The 13538-nt window shown below is 42.4% G+C and overlaps 1 protein-coding gene and 1 long non-coding RNA gene across 3 annotated transcripts in view; one reads left to right on the forward strand and one right to left on the reverse strand.

Moving 5' to 3' along the window:
• Positions 1-8527: 8527 nt before the first annotated feature.
• On the reverse strand, positions 8528-8996 carry LOC113030208 (uncharacterized). Its single transcript, XR_003273562.1, has 2 exons — positions 8939-8996; positions 8528-8816 (listed from the first exon to the last, which is right to left on the reverse strand). It is a non-coding gene; the product is annotated as an uncharacterized LOC113030208 (long non-coding RNA).
• hlcs (holocarboxylase synthetase (biotin-(proprionyl-CoA-carboxylase (ATP-hydrolysing)) ligase)) overlaps positions 8697-13538 on the forward strand; it is a 49236-nt gene continuing 44394 nt past the window's right edge. The window contains exons 1-2 of one of the 2 annotated variants that reach the window (XM_026181405.1): positions 8697-8827; positions 12135-12275. In XM_026181405.1, the coding sequence (XP_026037190.1) occupies positions 8777-8827; positions 12135-12275 (192 nt within the window). In that variant the 5' untranslated portion in view covers positions 8697-8776. The other variant, XM_026181404.1, reaches the window with a different exon arrangement.

The raw sequence follows: 13538 nt of genomic DNA on the forward strand, positions 1-13538 counted from the left end.
TATATATGAGTGCCTGTGTATAAATACACAAACAATACACACATGCTTTCAATTGTGTCATTTAAGTGATCTAGGTAGCTCTGTTTTGGAAGTTCAGTTAATGTTAGAAATGTGTTTTGGAGTTTGTACGTGCTTTGTCTCTAGGGGCCACCGCATATATTTATATATAAACATATATAAATAAAACAACTTCTTTTTTTTACATTAGTAATTCCTTTTGTGCATAATTTTATATTATTGTTAATAATAAATTAATTGAAGCAACAAAACAACCTGAAGAGCCCGTTGGGAGCCGAAAGAGCAGGCTCTTTTTAGTGAGTCGAGCCGAAAGAGCCGGATCTCTAAAAAGAGCCGGAAATCCCATCACTACTTGTGTCGAGTAGTGAGGAGAGAAGGTTAGGAGAGAATGGAGCCAGCTAAGAAGAGGAGGATGTCCTCCCCTGTGTGGGAACATTGTGATTTTATTACTCCCAACAAGGTATGTAAATTTCTACAGAAGATGTATTTTCATAATACTGATGGTGCAATACAATTTATGTTAAGCAGCTTTACTTTTGTACAAGGTGAAGTGTTTGCTATGTGCCAGGGAGCTGGGATATAACAACAACACCTCATCCATGCTTAGGCACTGCAGAGCTTTGCATGAGAATAAGGGGGAACACCGATTATGGAGCAAGACCAGGTGAGCCATCAAATGCAATGATAATATAGCATGCTGTAATGTTACTAAATGATATATCAATATTATACAACTGTAATAAGTTACGTGTGTGATATTTATATTTGTGCTTTGTTTTTGTTGTCTTTCCTCAGGAGAACAATCTCAAATAGATGAAGACCTGGTTAGCATGGTGATTGAGGACTCCCAGCCATTTAGCATTGTGGAGGACAAAGGTTTCAAAAGATTTGTTAAATCATTAAATGTTTAAAATGTTATCCCCACTAAAAAGGTCATAAAAGCAGTGAAAATTTAGTTTTTAGAGAATGAAATGTGGGCAGGACTGAGGCTCAAAGCCTCAGTGTGTAGCTGTCCATACCTCAACGTTACAAAAGCACAACCACTGTCCACACCCCAACCACACCTCACCTCACAGTAAATGATCATTTCCATTTTAAGCATTTCCAAATGATCATTTTTCATACTGCCACTATAAATATACACAGTATGCTGCCATCACTACAATATACATGTTTTACACACTCCTTTTGTTGTTGACATTTACAGGCTGTGTGCAAAATGCCACACTCTTCAAATTCATGCCAACTAATATTTTTACATCCAGTAGATGTCCTACTAGAGCAAATGAAGCTTCAAGACACTTTGCACTGGGGTGAACCAATTGGATGAAAAGCTTCAGTGCTTCATGAAGCTTCATCTGCCCATCACTACACAGAAGGATGAGAGCGCGATAGTAAAGTGGAGACTGCTCCACGACAGACACAACTGCATCATACTCGGCAGCATGCTAACGCTAAGCTAGCCAAGAACCCAGAGTGACGTTAAAGCTGACCCCAGACCAGCACCTGAACAGGTAAGTAAGTAAGTCAGTAAAGTTTATTTATTAAGCGCTTTTCATAGACAGGTAGTCACAAAGCGCTGTACACAAAGATTAAAATAAACAGTACGATAAATTGCAAAATGCACAATATACACAATATAAGAGGTTAAATGTAAATTCAAAATGTAAAAAGCGTTGGTCAACCGAAGGCTTGTTTAAACAGTAAAGTTTTTAACTGCTTTTTAAAGGATTCCACAGAGTCAACCAAACGTAGTTGTGGAGGTAGACTGTTCCACAGCCTTGGTGCCACAGACTGAAAGGCTCCGCCCCCTTTCCTCTTCAGTCGTGTTCGGGGAGCAACCAACAAACTCTGTTTCTGAGCAGAGACAACGAGCAGCAGTGTATTTTGTGAGAAGCCTGGATAAATCATCTGGGGCCTGGCCATGTACTGCTCGGTACGTTAAAACAAACATAACAAAGTGATGAGCAGTCAGGCTGCAGCTTTCTGCCTGCTCATGTTTCTACAGTAGAATCGTGTGTGCAGCTATGGCCTCTGGGTTTATTATCAGACAGCAGTGTGTTTCAGATCATTTTACAACATCATAAGAGTAAAACGAAAGTAACGTAACGAGTAACGTAACAAATGTCTTTCTCCTGGGTGTAATTAAGTAAGGTGCGTCATTACTTTTAAGAAAAGTGTTCTATGTGCAATAATTACTTTTTGGAGTAATGATCACAACAAAGAGGGGAAACGCTTCCAGCACCCACAAACATTTGACCATCCAGGATGTAAAGTCTTTGATGCCTCAGAGATGGTCTCAAAGCGGAGCCAATGAGAATCGATAAGTGATATCAATTATGGAATTTGGAATTTCTAAATTCTTTTCAATTTCCCTCCCAGTGTTGAACACAGCTGCAGATGTTAATGCTTCTGCTTATTCCTGCTGGATTCTGTGCACGTTGCATCCAATGGCGTCTGTCTTCTCGGTCACATCACTTCCTTTATTGCTGACTCTGTTTCCTTTTCCTTTTATTTTTAGAGCACTTTCATAATCACTTTGCAAATGATGGGCTCCCCTCGGCCACCCACGGAGCCATCGCCAGCTCTAAGGCTTGCATCATTCTGTGTCTGCAGCACGCTGCTCTATATGTTCTATCGGTCTGGCGTTGGCATGAGCTCACCACCCTGGAGGAGGTGATCAGTGACTGCTCTTAATCATGGACTCCCACCCCCTCCATTACACCCTGGACAAAAGAGCAGTTTCAGCAACAGGTTCCTTCAGCCTGGCTGTCTGACGTTGTTACAGGAGGTCGTTCCTTCTGCTGCTGTCAGACTCTTTCATTAATCCACTGGGGTCAGATCCACACATGTGGAACAAGATTAATCACACCTCAGTGCACCCTGTCACTTTGTACACCACAACATATATTGGCACTTATACTTGTTCTTTTGTATGTATATTTATAGCTATATCTCTATAAGTATATATCATATCTCTGTTTCTACTCCCATTTTATACAAGTGCTTGATGTTTGTTGTATATTTGCTGCTATGACAGCACTATACTTCTATCTTTGAACAGATACGTAAAAGAAAATGGAAACTGGAAAAACGTCATGACGCATGCTCAATCATCCAGGTAAGTAAATCTCCAAAAGTAGATTCTGTTCATCTGGGCGTAGCGTTTTGTGGGAAAAATGTTTCATCACTCATTCAGGTGACTTCTTCAGTTTCAGCTGACTGCAGGTTTCAATCTTATAAACAGTACATTTGCATAATGACTGAAACCAGCCCACTGAAGGAACAATGGGCTGGGAGGTCAGTTCCTTAATCTTAATTATGCAAATTCTCCATCAGTAATGGGGGACATCTAAAAGCTGATGTGTACCGTAAACCTGACACAGCGGCCAGGGAGGCAGAAGAACATCAAGAAGGCCCTGAGTAAATGTGGTTATCCCAGCTGGACTTTTGTCAAAGCTGGGAAGGCTCCTAAAGAAAGCTCCAGCAGATCCAGGAGAGAAGGACAACCGCTGCCCACCTGCAGTGATCCCGTACGTGTCAGGAGTATCGGAGCAGCTGAGACGCATTTTTTCTAAACACCGGGTCTCTGTGGCTTTTAAACCCCAAAACACGCTGCGCCAAAAACTGGTTCACCCCAAGGATCGGGTCCCCCGACACAAACAGAGTAACATAGTGTACGCTGTTAAGTGCAGGAGGACTGGCAGGATTTATACATCGGGGAAACCAAACAACCTCTGGCTAAGAGGACGGCACAACACAGAAGATATACCTCATCAGGCCAGGACTCTGCAGTCTGTTTACACCTACAGGCCAGTGGACACTCTTTCAATGATGAGGATGTAACATCCTGGACAGGGAGGAACGCTGGTTTGAGGGCGGAGTCAAGAAGGCCATTTACGTGAAAAGGGAAAGACCATCTCTGAATGGAGGAGGGGCCTAAGGGTACATCTGTCACCATCTTACATGCTGTGATTGCAGCCATTCAACTCTCTGTGAATGGGACTCATGGACTTTGATCAGTGGTTGTTGACCATGGTCATGAGACTTTACATATTGATGATTATAAACTGACCTCCCAGCCCATTGTTCCTTCAGTGGGCTGGTTTCAGTCATTATGCAAATGTCCTGTTTATAAGATTGAAACCTGCAGTCAGCTGAGACTGAAGACGTCACCTGATGATGACGAAACGTTTCTCCCACTGAAAACGCTACGTCCAGATGAACAGAATCACCTTTTGGAGAAACTGGAAAAAGACACAAAACAGGATAAAAAAGGATTTGTGTTTTTTCATTATTCACATGATTTCCTCCAGAAGTATTTATTCACTTTGTTTTAAAAACTCAGTGACAGCAGTCATGCACACAGCATATTTCTTTTACTATGTTTTACTACTTTTGCATCGATATGACACCGATCGTGAGTTTCAGAGTCCCCTTGTAACCATGGTTATTCTGTGATGGGTACATTAGAGAGGAGAGCATCTGTCCTGCAGCCTGATCAGCTAGATCATTTAATGTTTACGTCACAGGTCTGTTTTGTTCCTTATTGTCTGCTACAGTACGATCTCACCTGCGACTCACCTGAGCCTTCTTCGTTTCCTTTTTAGAAACACTTCTTCATGGTTGAACTGTTTTGGCTAACTAATCAATACCACGTTAACTTTGGTCTCCTGGTTGGAAAACAAGCACATCATTTTAGAATGACTAAAGACAATACTCCAATAACTGACTGATTTTAATTGTAGGGATATCTCACTGGAACATGTGTGTATAGTTTGATAATAAATCGGTGCATTGATCATTTATTACTTTGACATCAAGTCATTGTTGGCCTTTTTTCACACTGGTGTGATGAAAAGTAGTTTGAATGTAAACACATGTTAAACATCTGGTTAAAAACACAAACCTACAACCTGCCCTGTGTGAAAACATTACCTGCGGTGTATCACATCTTTAGAAAGCCGAATAGCCACACCCAGGCGTGATTATTACCACACCTGTGCTCAATCAAAAAATCACTTACATAACAGCTGCCTGACAAAGTGCAATAGACCAAAAGATCCTCTGAAGTCAGACTTCCTGCTGTGATCCAAGAAAATTCAGGAACAAATGAGAAACAAAGTACCTGAGCCCAGGGGCGGAGCGTGGGGGTGGCTTACTGGGCTTAAGCCCGGGTTGTTTTGTCAGAAGCCCGGGGTCTTTTGGAGTGTAATTTTTTCATAGTTAGATGCCTGGCTGACAACTGTATAAAACAAAAAGTACACACAATATTCGAAGCACATAGTGCACACTGTGGGAATTTACGACTGTGCGTGAATCCCCCCCTGATATTGGTATGATCCGAGCTCAGGCACTAAGCGACTGAGCGAGGGGGCGGGGCAGCTGCTACCTGTTAGTGCGCTGTTGGAGAAACAGAGCCAGCCATACTAAGGAGAGCTTAAGTTTGAGCAGGTACCAAAGCAAATCATTCGTACCGTACAAATAATGTAAATATGACGGTGAATCACGAAAGATTGATATGAAACTGATCACTTGACCAATATTACGTTACTTGCTCTTCAAGTGAATCAACAAATGGCGAAATGAAAAGCCGAACAAATGCTATTTTTTAGAGTCTTAGCTTACGTGTGTTTATTTCATATTTTCAGTTCTTACCCTCCCCGACTAAATCGGTTTCAGTTATGTACTGAAACATAAGAATGGACATTAGAGGCTTCTTTCAAAGAAAAACTCAGGTAAATGTTATTTTATATATTGTGCTTTGTATGTTGTTCAGTATATTTCTATGCAAAACAAGAGGGATTTCAGTACACAGCAGGATATTCACATTTGTAACCAGATATTTACATACACTTTAGGGAGAAAACATAAAACATTTTTACTGTACAACATCAATTTAGAGTAAACTTTTGTTTTAGATAAATATTGAAATATCTTTTGAATTAGTTAAATGTCAGAATAAAGAGAGACAGAGTTGTCTATTTTTTATCACTTTCATTAAATTTAGGAGTACATATACACTAAGTTTGTTAATTAATAAGAAAACTCCAGAGGATTCCATTCTGAGCTGAAGAAGCTTCTGATTGGTTTGTAGAGTCCATGTGAGTAAACTGGTGGCACAGCTGTGGATGCATATAAGGCAAAACACAGAGCCTGTTTCTGTGACATGGGAAAATCAAGAGATGTCAACCAAAACACCAGGAAAAGAACTGTGGAGCTGCATAAGTGTGGCTCAGTTTGAATACAATTTGGTGCCATTTGCAATTAAGAAATACAGATAGTTTCTCTCTTTACTCTTAAAGTTAACAAATATGTTTTTTATATTTATCAATCTAAAAAAATAAACATTTAGTCTGATTTGATGTTACAATTAAAAAAGTGTTTGTTTTGATCTGAAGAGTTTGTAAATATCTGGTTTCAACTGTATATTTGATGATTGTCAGCACAAAGAGAGAGAGAGAGGAGCAGAGAGAGAGAGCAGAATGAGGACAGAACAGAAGTGGAACAAGAGCAGGTGAGACACACATGTTAGTCAAATGGTCGTTTGCCAAAAGTATCACCGTATCATAGGTACTCATGTATCTCGTACCTAGTGTTTCTTTTTAGGTTTGCTATTTTTCAAATTCTATATTTATTAAGTTATGCAGGCTTGTTTGCACAACAAGGCCAAAATAATTATATAAACTTTTCTCAATCTAAATATTGTACTTTGGTAGATTTAAAAAAATAAGTGTAGTGCAGGTCTATGATGATTTTTAGTGCTACTATCATCTAGTTCTGATTCTGGTTCTGTCTTGGTTAAGTCCTCAGTAGTCCTGATTTTGAACTGTTGTAGTCCTGTTTTAATTCTGGATCAGTTCTGCGTCTGGTTGAATTGGGGTTTAGTCCCTGTGTCTTGATACAGCCCCGACTTCGTTCTGTCTTGCTGCTTAATTAAAAAACTAGTTTAAGGTGTCCTGCATGTGTGATATATATATATTTCCCTATATGAAGTCATTCTTTTTTGAACAAAACTCAAAACAGAGCCAATTAATCTTTCAGTCATTTCTAACCCCACCCCCCCAAAAAAAAAAAAATCCCACATGCATACTACCCTTTAGGGCTAAGCCCCGGGTGTTTCAAATGTCTGGCTCCGCCTCTGCCTGAGCCCTCTCAGTCTAGGAAAGGTTATAAAGCCATTTCTAAAGCTGTGGGACTCCAGCAACCCACAGTGGGAGCCATTATCCAGAAAGGTGGATGAACCAGCAGTGAACCTTTCCAGGAGCTGCCGGCCGACCAAACTTAACCCAAGAGTGCATCCACGAGGTCACAAAAGACCCCAGGACAACATCCAAAGACCTGCAGGCCTCACTTGCTTCCCTTAAGGTCAGTTTTCATGACTCCACCATAAGACAAAAAGAGCCTGGGCAAAAATGGCCAGCATGGCAGAGGTCCAAGATGAACACCAGTGCTGAGGAAAGGAACATAAAGGCTTTCAGTTTTCCTAGAAAACATCTTGATGATCCCCAGGGCGTTTGGGAAAATATTCTGTGGACTGGTCAGACAAAAGGTGAACTTTTTGCAAGGTGTGTGTCCCGTTACATCTGGTTTTCAGGAAAGGAACATCATACCAGCAGGAGAATATGGTGTTGGTAGTGTGACGGTCTGGGGCTGTTCTGCTTTATGTCTGAGCATCTGTTCAAGACCTCACAGTGAAGCGCACTTCTGCAGCAGGACAATGATCCAAAACACACCAGTGAGTCCAACTGTGAGTGGATGAAGGTTTTGGAGTGCCTTAGTTACAGTCCTGACCTGAATCCAATTGAGATGCTGTGGCATGAAAAGACGGTTCTGCTCAAAAATCCTCCAATTCTGCAAAAATGAGACAAAGTTTCTCATCAGCGCTGTCAAAGACTCATTGCCAGTTATCATAAATGCTTGATTGCCGTTGTTGCTGTTGAGGGTGGGCCAACCAGTTATTATGTTTAGGGGGCATCACCTTTTCACAAAGGACCATGTAGGTTTGGATTATTTACCCCTCAAACAAAAACACCTTCATTTAGAAACAGCATTTTGTTTACTTGTGTTGTCTTTGTCTAATATTTACATTTGTTTGATGATCTGAAACACTGAAGTGTGATAAACACACAAAGAATGAGGAAATCAGGAAGGAGGGGCACACTTTCACACCAATGAACTCACAATGTGTAAACAAATAAAGTTAATAACTTTATTTTAATAAATACTATTGTTCATATGTGAATATAAAATCTGTGACACTGTAACCAAAGCATTTTAACATGAACTTGGATTTATGAATGACAAACGGCTTTGATTTGTTGGTTGTTAATGTCTTTCTTCATCAAAGGTTCAATAAATACTTTATATTCTAACTTTCTTCATATAACTACAATCTTTTAACTTCAGCTTCCTTCCTTCTCTCACTCTTCTGTGTAGAGATCACAAGTTTAATTAAGTATTCAGACATCACCAGCTTTTGCAGTGCGAGTGGAAATGGGAGAATCTGACACAGACGAGTTTTATTGGAAACAGCAGGCACAAACTGCTGCTGCACATCACAGCCCTGTGGACAGTCATTCAGCTCCACCGACACAAGTCTGCATCAAAAATGGTGATTGAACCATCATATGTTGTGTTCACCATATTGACGCAGACCGCGCGCACACTGATCATCGGTCGGCTTCATCACGTCCTCCTTGCAGCAGCTGATGGACCACGACAGCTTCAGCAGAGCCGCTGGTAGCTTGTTAGCACGATGAAGCATGACATGGACAGGACAGTCGTTTGCGTAAACGCTGGCAGGAGGGTATGAAGAACATGAACACTCACTGTGAATGACTGACTTTATTAAAGGACTGCAAACAAACGCGACACCGAGACGTTCAAACTGGATGTAAACAATGCTCCATTAGATCACCTGGATTAGGGCAGTCATCCCTCGAAGAAGAAACCGAAATGGTTTTCGCATAGATGGCGGTAATGCGCCCCGCCGCTTGTCGCTACCTACCACTGAAACCAAAGAAGAAGAGCTGTAGCGTCCTCTTGTTAGCGTCTCGGCTGTGGACGCAGTAATGCTTCCGAGTTGGTTTCAGTTGAGGAGCCACCATGGGCGCTCGGTGCGCAGCCTAACATGCTCATAACGCTGTGCTACGTCTACATGTGGGTGCGCTTTCATAGGTGCTACTCTGCGCTGATCCGGAGCGGTCTGAACAGCAGCAGCTTCAGCTTCAGCCTGTGCTCGCGCCGCGCCGCGCGCGCGCGTTCAGGCTCGCTTCAGCTCGAGGACAACGTGTTTCTTCAGCGGGGAGATAAGGCCGTGTATGTAAGCGAGCCTCAGGTTGGTCACCGGACACACGCTTACGTCATACCGTGGAGAGCGAGTACTTCCTGAACGCGTTACAATCTTACTAATCAGTTTGACAGCTGTGTGTGTGCTCGTGTGCGGTGGGCTCACGCGCAGGTCCCCACGGAGCCTGAGCTGAACAGTACGCTGAGCACCTTTCTGAAGCTGTACCGCAGCTAAACGGATGGAAAGCTGCGAGTTAGGCTGGCGTTCACTCGGTGATACAGTGTGTGTGTGTGTGTGTGTGTGCGTGCGTGCGCGCGCGCAGCAACAACACAAAACTCATTGTGCCACTGTTGTCTCACTGTAGTGTCACTGTAATTTCAAAGGTGTCTCATTAGTGTCTCACTGTAATGTCACTGTAGTTCCATTGTTGTCTCACTAGTGTCTCACTGCTGTCCCACTGTAGTGTCTCACTGCTGTTCCACTGTAGTGTCCCACTGTAGTGTCTCAGTGGTGTTCCACTGTAGTGTCCCACTGTAGTGTCTCACTGGTGTCCCACTGTAGTGTCCCACTGTAGTGTCTCACTGCTGTCCCACTGTAGTGTTCCACTGTAGTGTCTCAGTGGTGTTCCACTGTAGTGTCTCACTGGTGTCCCACTGTAGTGTCTCACTGGTGTCTGTGAGCTGTGCTCTATACAATGTGCTTATGCTGCTCTGAGTCTATGGCCAGACCCTGGTGTAGTGCTACATCCTACTTTTTCATTGGCTTGGTTGCTAGGATTTGAACTTCCAGGGTAGTGCCAGAATGACAGACTTTACAGGCAGTTATGCAGCTGTGTGACTGGGTAACAGCAGCATCTGTCAGAATAAAGGCAAACACATTACAGAAAACTACAAACAAGTTCAAGAACACTGAAATCGAGACACATTTTCAAATACATATGGCATACAGTCACAGGAACTTTAATAGGTACAGCTGTTAAAGAGCCTGTGCTCCAGTCACACAAATCTCCAATCCGCCAGTCACATGGCAGCATGCAGATGTGGTGTACCGCTGCCTGAAGTTCAAAGCAATGTTTACTGGGTGCTACCCACAGTCACCTTTCTGTCAGCTCACACTGAGAGTGCAGGGCACTGCTGACTGAGACCAGGTGGCCAGTACATCAGACACACCAGCTGTCAGCTGGAAAAGTGCAGTAAGCGAATCATTCACGGGAGTTGGCTTGGCTATATTCCAGTTTATTCTGACAGCAAGACTGGTTCAGTAGTTTTTTTTGTTTGTGGGCGGTAACATTTGTAGACTGAGACGTAGCTCATTTGGTGTTTGCTGTTTTCCTTAAGCCTGCATGCTGGCTTTAGATAAAAAAGCTAACAATCTAATTATAAATCAGAAACTAATTATTTTGAACACTTGTGTCACTCCGGTCTCAGCTCTTCAAATCATCATGACCTAAAATTTAATGTTAGAAGTGTTCAACATGCATAAACAACATTAAACTAATTCACTCCGTATCATTTGCAGTTTGAATGTTTGTCTTTTTGTGAATGTGTGCTGGAATATGAGACTTTGTAGGAGTGCTGCATTTTTCCTCATATTTAGCCAGTACTCGTATATTTTTTTACATCTGTCTCAAATTACAGGATCTATCTGATGGAGAAATCACTCATCTTTGGAAAAGAGAGTTTATTACAGAGAAATGGCTCTTTCCAAAATAAAAGCTCTACTATACGCTTCTTCTGGGCTATATTCTCAGCAGCATATTAAACATATCAGGTCCCCATAAGGAGAATCATGTGCTAACGGCTGTCTAAATGACTCGGGTAAAGTGTGTAGCATGCCTGCTTGTTGTTTTTGTCTGCTTCCACTTGTCTTTGCACTAGGATGATGTCGGAGTAAATGTGCAGTCATATTCGTTGTGTTCCCACTAGTGCTGTCAGCGTAAATCTGAAATGACGTTAACGCCATAACGCGGCGAATCTCAGTTAACGAGCTACCGCGGATCGCCCTGTGCGTGGGGCTGGACGGCGCTTTGCAGTTATTTATTTGTAACAAATGTTTGGAATCATGTCTGATTTTCGTTCCACTTCTCACGTGTGCACCACTTTGTGTTGGTCTTTCACGTGGAATTCCAATAACATTGATTCATGTTTGTGGCTGTAATGTGACAAAATGTGGGAAAGTTCAAGGGGGCCGAATACTTTTGTAAGTCACTGTGTATTAGTAAAGGTCAGTCTGCCATGTCAGCTTTGTTGATGAACCCACTAATAGTACCCTCTGGGCCCTTTCATGAGTTCCCACTCTCCAGGCCACTGGTTCCATTATCAGACAGATCCCTGGATCATTAGGTAGGATGTTGCACAGACTTTGCTGCATAGTGCATTGCTGGTGTGATCCACAGTCGAGCACCTCAGGTCTGGCCTGCGAGCCTGAGTAATGTAGCAGAATAAGTAAATGGAGCATGGTGAAATGCTGAGCAGTGTTAGGATCAGAATGCACCCTTGTATGAAAACAGAACGAGGTGATTGTAACTACCACTCGTGTCTTGCACAAGCATGGGAAGAGTGAATACAGAGGATCAGGTCAGCTGTTACAGTATGAGGGACTCGTCTTTGCATCGGAGCTTTAACAGCTGGTCATGCTGAAGCCACTCCCACAACGAAATAACATCTTAGCCCAACACTTTCATATCGGTCACATTGTACACCACGCTGATACCATACTTGATAATGGGACACCGAGAAAACATGTGACTATTGTTACTAACTACTTTATGTGTAACACTTTGTAGTGTTTGAACTTGTCGTCTGTTCTGTCTGTACTTTTCCAGGTATGTGAGGACCTCAGCCAGTGGACTGTTCTCCTGCGGTCCTCTACCGTTTGTGCTCCACGAATAGACAATATTTTTTTCATCATAGAAGCTACAGAACATAAAGTGGGCTCTCCTTCTCATCGGCCGTCTAAAAAGAAAGTAAGCAATGTGCTTTCTTAACTTCTGTTCTCATTATGAAGCAACAAGCTTGTATGTATATAAATATAAATGAAACACTGACTGGGTGACTGGCTCCAGCACAGCTCAGGACAGATGTCTAAGAAGAGCACAGTCCTGGGAACAGCAAAGATACTGGACAGGAACCTCGAGCTCCCAGCCTCTGGTAGAGGACCCGAGCATGAGGGTTAAAGACAAATGTCAAAATTTTAAAATAATGAAATTAATAAAATTTGGATTTTGTTTGGTAAGCTCAGGAAAAAAAGGTGGAGGTATCTGCTCATTTATTCAGTAGTTTCTCTTGATCGCAGCTTTTCTGCAGTGTAAAACAAAACTATTCATCAAAGTAGTCATCCTCTGCCCCTGACTGATTGGATGCTGTAATAATGAAACTACTAACAGGAGAGTTGCTCCAGGAAAAGAAGCCCAATAGTGCCCTCTACTGGAGACGTTCATCAGTTACTACACCTTTTAACTTTTCAATAAAAGTTAAAAGGTCCCATGTCATGCTAATTTACAGGCAAGATTCAAACAACAACAAAAATGCCACATTTCTTTCAAAGAAACTCATAATTTAAACGCCATGTTTGTCCTCACCATTGCTCACCAAGAGAGTAACCGTAACAACGTTTAGTGTCCAAATAAATAAACCTACAGTGGGTTGCAAAAGTATTGGGCCCCCTTGAACTTTCCCACATTTTGTCACATTACAGCCACAAACATGAATCAATTTTATTGGAATTCCACGTGAAAGACCAACACAAAGTGGTGCACACGTGAACAGCGTTTGTGAACAGCAGTTTTCAGATCTTGCCACAGATTCTCGATTGGATTTAGACAAGGCCGTCTACCTAAAGCGTTCAGGATCATAAATGCAGCCAAGAGGCCCATGGTGACTCTGGACGAGCTGCAGAGATCTACAGCTCAGGTGGGGGAATCTGTCCACAGGACAACTATTAGTCGTGCACTGCACAAAGTTGTCCTTTATGGAAGAGTGGCAAGAAGAAAGCCATTGTTAACAGAAAACCAGAAGAAGTCCCGTTTGCAGTTTGCCACAAGCCATGTGGGGACACAGCAAACATGTGGAAGAAGCTGCTCTGGTCAGATGAGACCAAAATGCAAAACGCTATGTGTGGAAAACTAACACTGCACATCACTCTGAACCATCCCCACTGTCAGATATGGTGGTGGCAGCATCATGCTCTGGGGGGGCTTCTCTTCAGCAGGGACAGGGAAGCTGGTCAG

Source organism: Astatotilapia calliptera, chromosome 10 (genome assembly GCF_900246225.1).
Source record: "Astatotilapia calliptera chromosome 10, fAstCal1.2, whole genome shotgun sequence".
NCBI classification, from domain to species: Eukaryota; Metazoa; Chordata; class Actinopteri; order Cichliformes; family Cichlidae; genus Astatotilapia; species Astatotilapia calliptera.